This window comes from Ruditapes philippinarum, unplaced genomic scaffold, assembly GCF_026571515.1.
Source record: "Ruditapes philippinarum isolate M1 unplaced genomic scaffold, ASM2657151v2 ctg644_1_1_1_1, whole genome shotgun sequence".
NCBI lineage: Eukaryota > Metazoa > Mollusca > Bivalvia > Venerida > Veneridae > Ruditapes > Ruditapes philippinarum.
The window spans coordinates 191041-203240 of NW_026859959.1; the positions used below are offsets into that span (position 1 = coordinate 191041).

Here is a 12200-nt window from a genome sequence, read left to right on the forward strand (position 1 = left end):
GAACGCAAGTCTAAATCAATCCAGTAGGGCTTTATTTTATAATACAATATCATGTTTTAGATTTCAGCCATATTCAGAATGTTTTAATGTTCAAAAATTTTGTCAAGCGTTTTCCCGTTTACGTGTCTCTTCTCATAGATTACAGATAGAAGCTGGTAGATGGTCTAGGCCACATACATGTAGGACCCCTTTAAATGAAAGAATTTATTGTGTCCTATGTTGTATTTCAGCCTCAGAATAGCTAATGGTATGGTATAAATATATGCAAAGATTATATAAAAATACCGCATCAACAAAATAATTATGGTCCGTTAATTTTGGGAATCACCAACGGTTGTGTGTCGCAGTTTACCTAATTAGTGAATAGAATATGTTAACTTTATGTTCAAATTGTCGTATAACAGAATAGAAGCAGTAATTTATATTATATGTGTATATAGTCTTCATTAAATTATCTATAATTTTCACTGCCTTACATAGAATTATATGGTGCCCGATTTGTGCCATTCGTGGCGAAAACACAAATGGCACAAATCAGCCACCATAGAATTACCTAAAAACATGTTTGATTCGACGATTTCCATGATTTCAATCCGCCGTATTGTCAGTACTCATTGCCAAAAAAAGTAACGTGATTCCCTACCATGCATGTTATGCTCTTGAAGTAACTTCATCACATGACCTCTCAATCGGAACACATCAGGCGATTTAAATAAATCGGGGCCTCCCGGAGGAAGCCAAGTTGTAACGATCGGTAAATAGCCCTTTTAAATGCCACATTTTCCCGCCAAAAACTGACCTACGGCATTGTGGTGATGGGTTGGGGCTTGATAGTTAAACTTAGTACATTTTCCTCGCTGTCAGTCGCACTCTCCCAGACGGCTTCAACTGACTGATGCATTTAAGTAAACATTTTTTTTCTCTCACTTTTATGGCGACTTTTCACAAGTATTTTAAATCCCCGGAAGAGAAATTTTCCTGTAACTTGAAATCAAAGACGTCATTCTAAAAAAATCACAATTAAACTAACACTGTCGTGTTGAATTGTCAGTGGTGTTTTAAATTTAAACTTTAACAGAAAATAAATGCATGGTAAAATGTAAAATGTTTGTGGTTTATAAAAAAGAGACATTAATCAAATAAGATAAAACAGGATGTGAAAGCATGTGACAGGGAAAAAAACTTTATGCCGTTACTGAAAGTTAACATTAAATGCGAGTATAGGTATTTTTGTTTTTCTAAAAGGTAAGATAGTCATATATATTGTCAGGATATATATAATCAACCAATAGGCAACTAATCATTTATGGTCAATATATATGATTAGCCAATAGGTAAGCTTATCATAAATTGTCAATATAAATCATCAGCCAATAAGCTTATTATAAACTGTCAATAAACATAATCAGCAAACAGATTTACAAGATATAACTTGTCAATGTCAGGTTTTAAGTCACAAAGACACTGTAGAGGTCAAATGGTGACTTTCCAGCTTTTTGGGGTGGAGGGAGACCTCTGGTATACATCCGTGCACGAGCAGGCACCTGAAATGAACCACTGATGTACCGTAAGCTTAAAGCTGCACGCCACCTGATGAGCCAAAATATTTCAAGAAATTCAATCTTTAGAAAAATGTATTTAGATCTTAAGAAAAGTAAAAGATTCAATATTTAATTAATTATTTACATGTTATGTGCGATCAATGACTGATTTTGCAGTATCAATCACTATAATTCTACTGCGTGACTAACGCAGTAAGAGGTATTTATGTATATTTAACCTCTTTTTTTGGTAATTTACATGGATTGTAAGTGCCGTTTGTAATGTATAAATTACTTTCTTTGTTTACCTGACAATATTTTACTTTTAAATACATTTTCAAAATTTTCATAAAAATTAGCTTGAATCTGAAGGCATGCTGCTTTAAAAGCAAGCTAGTCTAATATTATAAATATACTACATTATCCGTGTTACGTAAATCTGTCCGTATTTGTAGTGCATATTCTCAGAAACCATATATTTCCACAAATTTATTTTACCAAGACAACTAAACAATGTAAAAAATGAAAATAAAAATGAATAAATACATAATCAATAATAATAAAATAAAATAAGAAAAGTAATGAAGGACCACTTTGTAAAAAGGGCTACTTATTTCTACTAAACAAAGTGATATATATAATATCAAAATATATATATTTCGTGTACTGTCGTGAAATTTAATTAGATCAAGGCTGTTATGCGGTTTAAGTGGTAAGTTTGTTAATGCATAAACTTCTTTAAACATACAGACAGTTTTATGCCTCTCTTTGATGTATTTATAAATGCGTTTAATATATTGTTTTCACGAAGGAAAACACTTTAATTGTCAACTATAACGCTCTCCATTTCCTTTAAAGAAGAATTTAAATTTATTTTTTTAAAACTTATATCAAGTAAACGTATTTTTTTCTGTTAACTATTTGAAAAGACGTACGACAGCTGTTTCGGCAGTGGCAAATCTTAGGCCAGGTTTTCACAGGTTTGATTCTTTATAGTTGATGCTTACATTTCGGCCATTGCGTCGGACATCTCGGCTATTATCGATATATATCCGAAGTCTGACGGAAAGGGCAGAGAAGATGCTATTGAAAACATGCTAAAGATATTGAAAGTTTAGATTACTTTGAAATATACTTGCACTTAAAAATGTATCTGTATATTAAAATGATACTAGTGTTGACTTATTTTAAAGCAAACTTATTATATCTATAAAATATTAAATCATTCTTATGAGAGGAAATGATTCATTTCTGAAATGTACGACAGTCACTTTAATGCAGTTATTATATGAAATAACACAATCCTAAAATATTCTAAGTGCATTCAGAACATTATCATATTTTTGAACAGGCGTAGCTTGATTTATAGCCTTTCTATCTCAGGTTGAAATCAAAATGTAAAATAAGCAAATATTAAATATACAGTGCACAATTACAAACGTAACAGCACGGGCATTATGTTTTAAGAATTTCGATAAGAAAGAAGATAATAAAAGTATGTTCTCATCTCATCTCATCTCAAACTTAAAGAGAAAAAAAAACATTAAAAAATCTTATAGGTATCATTAAATTAAGTACTATATACATATGTATCTACATAATATGAGGAGATAGTTAAACTGGTGATATTTTAACAAAGACTAAATTAAGCATCAATTAACTCTGACACCGCTTAATATCTAAAATGAACTTGTCCATACCTTAATGTGGATAAAAACCATTGATCATGTTTGGGAAAATCTCAAAATGTGTACTGACTGAAAAAGCGAACATTGCCGTACGGAGTTCTTTGAGAAAACAGAACTGATGATACAGCCTTTAAAAAAAAGACACACGAGTACATTAGTTTTTTAAAAATTCCTTTACATTACTTTAAATCTTACTTATAATGTTAATTTTATTAAAGAAGCTTGTTATGCTAGGTATCAAAATTAAACATTTGTCGATAAATTACAATTATATTCAAACCATTATATTTAATATTTTTTTTATAAAGATCATTTGATAAACATGGAAACGTGCGAAGCCTTAATGTCGAATAGTTTCGATCGGGTAATACTATGTGCGGTATTTTAGATATAACCGGGCACTGTGTAGAACCACCATCTTTTAGGTCTTCTAACAAATACTTGATTGAGGGAACCCTAGCTTAGATTAATAATGAAATGTCTATCTATGGTGGCAAAGAGGCTTCTAGATATTATATACAACCATAATTTAATACCACATGGCCATATTTTATTAACTTTGGGCCAGAATTTATACTATATGAACTTGTGGCAAAAATTTAAAGTATATATATATATATATATATATATATATATATATATATATATATATATATATATATATATATATATATATATATATATATATATATATATATATATATGTATGTGTGGAATCTTGTTTTTAATGAAAAAAATCATAAAAATCTACAAAACAACAATTTTTCTTCAAACTTATATGTTAGGCCATGTTAGAACATGGAAAAACGCGATTTTGTGTAATTTCAAGTATTTTCAAGACATCATTTTGTGTTAACCCATTACGCGATATACACGCCTTTTTCATCCCCCTTTTTGTTGTCTCAAATGGTTAAAAAATGCCTTATTAAGGCCCCCATCACTTGTTTTTGTTTGAGAAATGTTGTTTAGAAAAGTGACCACTTTTTCGGCGCGGCCCCAACCAAAAGATACATCAGGGAGTTGCCAGACAGGGGATGTGCCCCCTTCTGTTTGGGGGTTTGAAGGGGGCGGCAGTCCCCCTCATCGCCAAGAAAATTTTGGACTTGTGAGAGGCTTAAAATGACCCCAGATCGATCATAAGGTTACGTGTAACCAACGCTGAAAAGCATTTGACTCTATCTCAATCAATTGAGAAGTTGCAGCACAATGAAATCAATTTTGATGAAAATCAACGCAAAATAGTGATTTTTGGCGATTTTTAAATGTCCCCTCGTTGCCATGGTAACAGGAAATTTAAGCCTGAGCATGTTGTTGCAAAGGTAATATTCCAGTCAACATTTCTGCCAAGTTTGATTAGTATTGAAGCAGTTTTTATAGTTTTATAGCAATTTGAACTTGTAACGGAAGACTTTTCAATGAAAACAGCCATTTTCACAAAATGCTCATAAAGTAATGGGTTAATCTATTTTGTTTCAAGACGCTATGCAGCCGTGACTATCTAACTTTCCTGTTGGAAATATACCTCAGATGCCACTTATTGCACTATATAAGGCATAAGTGATCAACTGAGTAGGACCAGCGACTTTCCATAAGCTTGTTGGATAGCTTTTTTTTACTTGAAACAATCCAAGGGGCCAATGTGTTTAAGTCAATTATCTGAACCCACTGGGCCACACATTTTACCGGAATATAAGTATCTTAATTTAAAATTGTAAAATGAAACACAACATAAATCGTGACACCAGTATTCATTTAAATAACTTTAATGATGGTAAAAATATGCAAATTATAAGTTCTGTATTAAAGATATACACATATAAACAAGAGAATGCATACAGTTATACACAATAACTACCGAGATTTAAAATATTATAAAATAATAACAAGCAACGTTCATACAGACAAATTAATACAATAACCAGATCTTAAATTCCAAGTTTTGGCTTTAAAAGGTTATTTACTTGCTCCTGAATACAAGTAACTATTGCCTGAGTATAAGTAAGTTTTTTTTCTCCACTGCATATATGCTGGAACATAATGTTATAGGACACTGCCAACAGTATAGGGCCTGGTCAGACTGCACAGGTATAACAGATAATCTGGCTATATACTGGTGGCAAAAGCTTATCATTTTCACTTCTATCCTTTCTTTTTAAGTCTTCATTTGAGACAAAATACACCCTGTAACCATGTAAATTATTGTATCTGACTATCATATTATGCTGAAAATGTTACTAGGTGAATAAAATCACTGATATCATGATAATTAATGAAATACAAAAATTCACCAATAAGATATATTCAATATCATTCATCATGAACGTGTAACTCTGCTAGAAATGAAAGAGAAATATTGGTTTGTTTTCAGTGAAAACAGAAAATTACTCTTAAACATTTCAACATTTAAATCACTTTTCACATGACATATGAAGTTGTACTAGATACTGTTTACTACTCTATACTGTTTAATTAGTACATGTAATGTTTTATTAATGAAAATATTTCAACAATGACAGTAAGCATTCCAGTACATTTACCACCAATCTCATATATCTACCAAAATTCATATATAAATCTACCACAATGCACATAAATACACCTAATTATACATAAAATACATGGCCATAGAGAAAAAAGCTTTACACATCATCCCTTATTTAGAAATATGAACAACTTTACACCAGGCTTTCAAAGAATATTTAGCACTATGAATACTTGGCATGTTTAACATATATTATGGCAATTTAACAAGACACAAGTCTGTCCATCCACAACTTAATGATAAAATCAAATAACAAAATAATGCAATACCCCAGGGGGAGGTGGGGGTATGGTAACCTTCACCTTTCGACTCTGAGACCTCTTAGTGAGTCTGATTAGTTGTGCTGATCAAGGTGCAATAAACTGTAAAGTTTACAGGCTGTAGGTGCAAGGACTTTTATGTTATGCTCAAGGTTAACATTTTGTGACAAACACACATAAATAAACAGACAGACCGAAAAACATAAAAAACAAGTTATGAGCAAAATAATCTCCAACAATTAATCACCAATTACCAAAACTGTTCACATAATCATGGATTTTTCAAGGATTGTTCTCTGTCATACTTACATTACAATTTTCTTTTTTCTTTTCTCTAAAATTTTATATAGTTACCCAGTTTTCAAGCAGCATGCACAGAATTGTGCCAATCTTTATTAAGATTAAAAGTGATAATATTGAGTAAGCAGGTGAAAGTCAAAATAAGTTTACTTTTTGCTATAATTTCTGTCAATTCCATGGCCAAAGGAAATTTCTGTTAATATCCATTGGGATTTACCTGTAACATTCAATTTATAAAAAAAGAGCGGACAGTCTATTTATACATGTATTAGGCAGATTCTTTTTACCCTAAACATTTGCCAATATCAACTGTTGGTCATTCACCATTATATCTTTGAAATATATAACCATTTCATCACAACTTGACAATGAAAATATGAGCATAATGTCACTTTAACAAATGATCTAATTTGTAAGATAAGATGTCAAGTGTTAGTTTACAATGGATTGATTTAACCTGGCCTTAAGCATTTAACCATTCATCTGCCTTCTTAAATGGACTTGTCAATCCCCCACTTTGGGAACTTTCTATAAAATAATTTTGGGGATATCAAGACGGAAATATTAAAGTTATTCAGACAGCAATACAGAGTCTGGTCCGACTGCACGGACCAGCAGACCAGCCTGGCTCCATACCAGCGACTGACCTGGCACCGGCGACTGACCTGGCTCCATATCGGCAGACCAGCCTGGCTCCATACTGGTGTTAAAGGCTTATTATCACTGTCTGATTTGAGAAGGGTATGTGGTAAAGCAAATTTTATGACAATAAATACATACAAATATTTGCATAAGGAAGACATCACAGTTTTACATTGGCTAATTTACATGAAATAAAATGAAGTTTGAACATTACAATAACTACATGGTGAACAACTCTTACACATATATTTAATATTATATATCTTCATCTACTTTAATGAATGAACAAATTTTAAAACAGATATACACTGTTAATAGAAAAATTAAAATTCTGTCAAATATTAAAAAAAAAAAAATAATAATAAAACACTTTACTATCAAAATATTTAGATCCCTTCTATAGTCATATCTGAATTGAGTTTTAAGAAAAAAGTGTCTGATTTTAGTAAATGTAAATATAATCCCTGAATAATAATATGTCTTCCTTATTATATCAAAAATGGTTTCTGATATTTAGTAAAATTTAAGTTCTTATTATAAGTCACTAAATTGCAAAAATGCAAACATGCTATTTATAGCAAACTTGAGTCAATGTTTATCAAAATTGGCTTACAATATTGGACTTTTATTGATCAATTTTTCAACATTCAACCAAGAATTCCCCAAATATTTTCATGCTCAAGTACTAAAAATAAAAAAAATAAAAATCTTAAAAAAAATCATTGTTGTTTTTTCTCCTGTTACAACTATCTTAATGGTAATTTTATTTTTCACATTTGCATTATTATTTTATAAATGAACCTGTTTCATTTCCTTGTTTCTATGACAAACCACTACCTCTTTCATATACTCAAAGTGTTTTACTTTGAACAATTAAAAAAAACTCTTACGTGCCTCATCTTAGAGACCAATTTAAAGAAAACAATATCAAATGAATCAAATATCTGTGATTAAACTATTCTTGCAAATTGAATTTTCACCTTCTAAATATCTTAACAATGATGATGATATTCTAAAAATAGAACTTAAGGCTATATGTCCTATGCAATATGATGTTTGTAAAGTGAATAAAAAACAGAAATACAATGTATATACATGTATTATGTTAATTAACCACATGTACACCACATTTTTACTGACATGTACAGAATACAACTTGCTGTGGTTTAGCTAGAGTATGACTGTGAACTTATTAATAAAATATACATAAATACTATATCAAATAGGCAATGCTGTATACTAAAATATGACAATTTTTACCATCTTAGTTCAGATGTACCGAGGTATCAACTGGCCTTTTCTATCAAGCTATAAAAAACTGTGAAAAAAGCTTGAATACTTCCCTTGGTTAGATAATTTTGTATAATGGTGATTTCATTAAGAAGCTATTCTATTCTAAGAATTACATAGTAAGGCATTGAACAACATACAGACTCAGTCACAGTAAAAACTCAATACATTCAAGCAAATAAAATGAGCAATTTCTCTAAAAAATGATACTGTAAGTAAAATAATACACAATACACAATCTTAGTTTGGTCATATATTATACTTTAAAACATCATTTTTTAACAAATTGTTTGACAAAAAAAATGTCCATGGAAAAAAAGCTAACCAAAAAACCAGCTGTGCCATGTATGCCTTTTGCTTTGAACAAATATTTTATATACAAATCATGGTAGCTATTTTTAGACTAAAAACTAATTCCTAATAATTATTACAAAAACAGTGCTAAAAAAATCCCAATCCCCACATTAGCCAGATATCAAAGTTAAGTCAACCAACATTATATAGCCTGGGCAGGCTGCATACACCACAGTGCAGGCTGGCCTGGCTCTATACTGGTGACATAGGCTTTTAGCAGGGTAAATGATTAATCAAATATCTTTATCCTTAAGTTTCTAATAGAGGTATTTAGAAACTCTAAAATACTTAAGATAATCTGTAAACAAGTTCATCTTTTGTCATTAAAAGGGAAGTAATTACTTAATAAAATCATTGAGTCATTACCTTGTAGCCTCCCTTACTGATACAACAGGCTTACTGGGCTCATGATTTAACGATACAAAATATGAGGCAATAGTAAAGTTATATTTTGACAGAAGTAATCTTAAACAATGCATATTCTTTTTTATTTTAATTTAAAATGCCCAGAGACAAAAGTAAGATTAGAAAAAAGGAAGATACAAAGCAGTCAGATCTACTGTAGTGAATACATTGATGCATACATTTTACACATATTCTAACATATATAAATACAGTAGGTATATCAGAGAGATAAAAAGTAGCCACTTTGAGCATGCAAAATATCACATGTTACTTGCCAAAAAAAAAACAACAACATATATTTTACTAATCCAAAGATGAGAAAAGATTGCCACACAAAAAAGGGCTGTAGTTACAGAAATATAAACCTGTCATTGTTCATGATTTTTAAAGTTACAGTTACGTGATGTTTAAAAATTGTTATCAAAAAGTTTTTTCCTTCTTATCAAATGGATTCTACAGTCTATTTAATGAACAAATGAATTTTTATGTACAAAGTGCGCCCAAACAGATGTTCTAATATCTAAATTAACTGATATCAAATTCAGTCTGCTGTTGAATACTTCAAATACTAAAACTACTGTAGACTGTAATTTGTTTTCAAATTTAACCCTTACCCTACTGACTATGTAATGGATTCACCATGCTTTGTATTTATTTTCAAGTTTAAAGGATTACAATGTGGTGGTGGTGTTGGTAGTTTTCACTGCTGATCACGGCAGTATTAGTCGCATTGAATTAACCAGAGCACAGTTGTGCCATCACATTGTTCCTAGGCAGACTGTCAAGCAGTTTACCAGTACTAGTTGCATTCACTTTTGTAAGGAACTTCTATACACACAAGAACAGAGGTATAGTGTGAATGACCATAGAAAGGATTTTATGATCAATAACACTGAAAATGACAATCATTGTCCGAGAATCGAACTCGGGTCTCCTGATTCACAGTCCAACGCTCTACCAACTGAGCTAACTGGCTGGCAATAAAAGATTTAAATATTGATATACATACAATATTATTAAGCCAGCCAGACGGCACCACTGTTTAGTTTGGCCTGGCTGATAAACTATACCGGCTGTAATGGATAATAACTACAGTGTTGTAAGGGTTACAAGTGTAAGTAGGTATGTAAGAATATTCTACGTATATAAAAATCTTATAATAGAAATAATTTTAGACATCTTTGACACAGCATTAATGTAATGCACATTTATTCTCATTCAATATGTTGATACAAACACAATCAAATTCATTGCGTATTATTTCATTTTAACAGTATTTTCTATGGATACAATAATCTAATGAATCTATCTATATGAACTTCTTTAACACATATTTAAACATGCAAGTCGAGGTCAATATGTTTGAAGTTTTAGCACTGACACACATACAAAAAAAGAAGAGAAAAAAATTTAATTAAAAAATGTAAAATGAAGCAATAAAAAAGAAACAATTATGATCACAGGGAAACAACTCTTTTACACAATGTTACAAAATGTAATAGCTTATTACCTCCCTTTGAAGCTAATAGTCATAACATAGTGGTTTGCTACACTTCATACTTGGTCCTGTCCCTATATACCTATGAAGAATCCCTGCTCATCGTTTTTCATTGCACTTAACAAAATAATAATGATGATAATGATGATGATTAAGATGTCACAATGATGATGTCATAATGATGAAAGTGAAGAGATGTCAAAAGGTAGATAAGATGAATATCTGTTATCAGTTTGTATGGAAATTTATTAAATCCATCTTCTCTAAATTGCGATTGTCACAAGAAAACAAAAAACGAAAGACTGCTTACGAAAATACTGCAAACAGATAAAAATAAGAGAGAAAATTCATCAGCTGCAGCTCCATTTACCTCCCTTGTTTCTTTCGAAGCCACTTTACTTGATTAAAGTTCACTACATACACATGCTGCATTTCTATTGGTTAAAAATTATTGTTCTGACACTCATTTTCATAAGCTCGCATCTGATTGGTCAGATACAGTTTAAAAATGTATAAAAGTCTAGAATGGTCCTCGAGTAAGGTCTACTTTTTGAGAACGAAAAAAAAAGACACAGTAAACAATCCCTAGACAAGAATAATCATTACAGGATGACACACTTCCTCTTGCTGCTCTTTTTCTTTTTCTGTCCATTATTTTGCTGGCTAGCTTTCATCTTCCGTGATCGAATTTCTCTCATTAAATCATAAAATACCTGAAAAATAAAAATAAATAGATGTAGTAATGGGTTGAAAAAAGCCAGAAAACAACCAGCAAAAATGTCTCTTGTTTCTTACACAAATATGTAAGATTGATTAGTTCAGAGATTTACCAGTTTATTTAGTATTTACATATACATGCATCAGTTTTAGATCAAATGAAGTGGTAACATATCCCAATATACACTTCTATTAATCCACAACTGCTTAATTTTTTTTTTCTACACATTTGTGTAGATGCCAATTTCTTATTTGGGTCTAAATTTTATGATATGATATTGAAGAATATACAGCTATATATCTGCTATTTGCAGTTTACAAAATTATTGTTTGAATCTTCCAAAAATATGTAAGAAAAATGTTTGTATATTTCATTAAGAGCCAATGGTGCATGCACAAAATGATTGCTAAATGCTTAAAATCCTAGTTACTAAAAATATCAACATAATATTTTGTTTCAAAACAATTTATTCTGTTTACATACAATATTCATGTTTGTTAAATAACAGAGATATTATATGTTATAACTATTTTGAGAATTGAAGACAAGATTATGAAAATAACAAAATTTTACTGTTAAGGACTCTTTAATAGAAAAAATATTTCATCTGTTATTATGTTATACCCTCTAAATTTATACTATTATATGAGTTACATAGTCAAGTAACAAGTGACTGTGCAATAAATTCTCATTATTACAAGAAAAATAAGCAACCTGCAGCGATGGTTTTAAAGTGTGCATCAATGTGGATATATAGTCTAATGTAGGTTATACATGTATGTAAAGGAATTAATGCATGGAACAGGGAGGCTAATGAGTAATATGTACACATGCTTTGTCAACTAATATTATTTTATGAATAAAAATTTTACAAATCACACAATAATATTTTCTATTTGTATACCCATGAGGCCGATAGAAAATCCAGCAAGAATTTTCAATTGTAATGGACTTTTTGTGAA

General features: G+C 30.6%; 1 protein-coding gene across 1 annotated transcript in view; it reads right to left on the bottom strand.

The window, feature by feature from the left end:
• Positions 1-4976: 4976 nt before the first annotated feature.
• Positions 4977-12200, bottom strand: part of LOC132758422 (ras-related protein Ral-A-like) — a 35987-nt gene continuing 28763 nt past the window's right edge. Inside the window, 1 exon segment of the mRNA XM_060750098.1 lies at positions 4977-11233. Coding sequence (XP_060606081.1) covers positions 11123-11233 — 111 coding nt within the window. The 3' untranslated portion in view covers positions 4977-11122.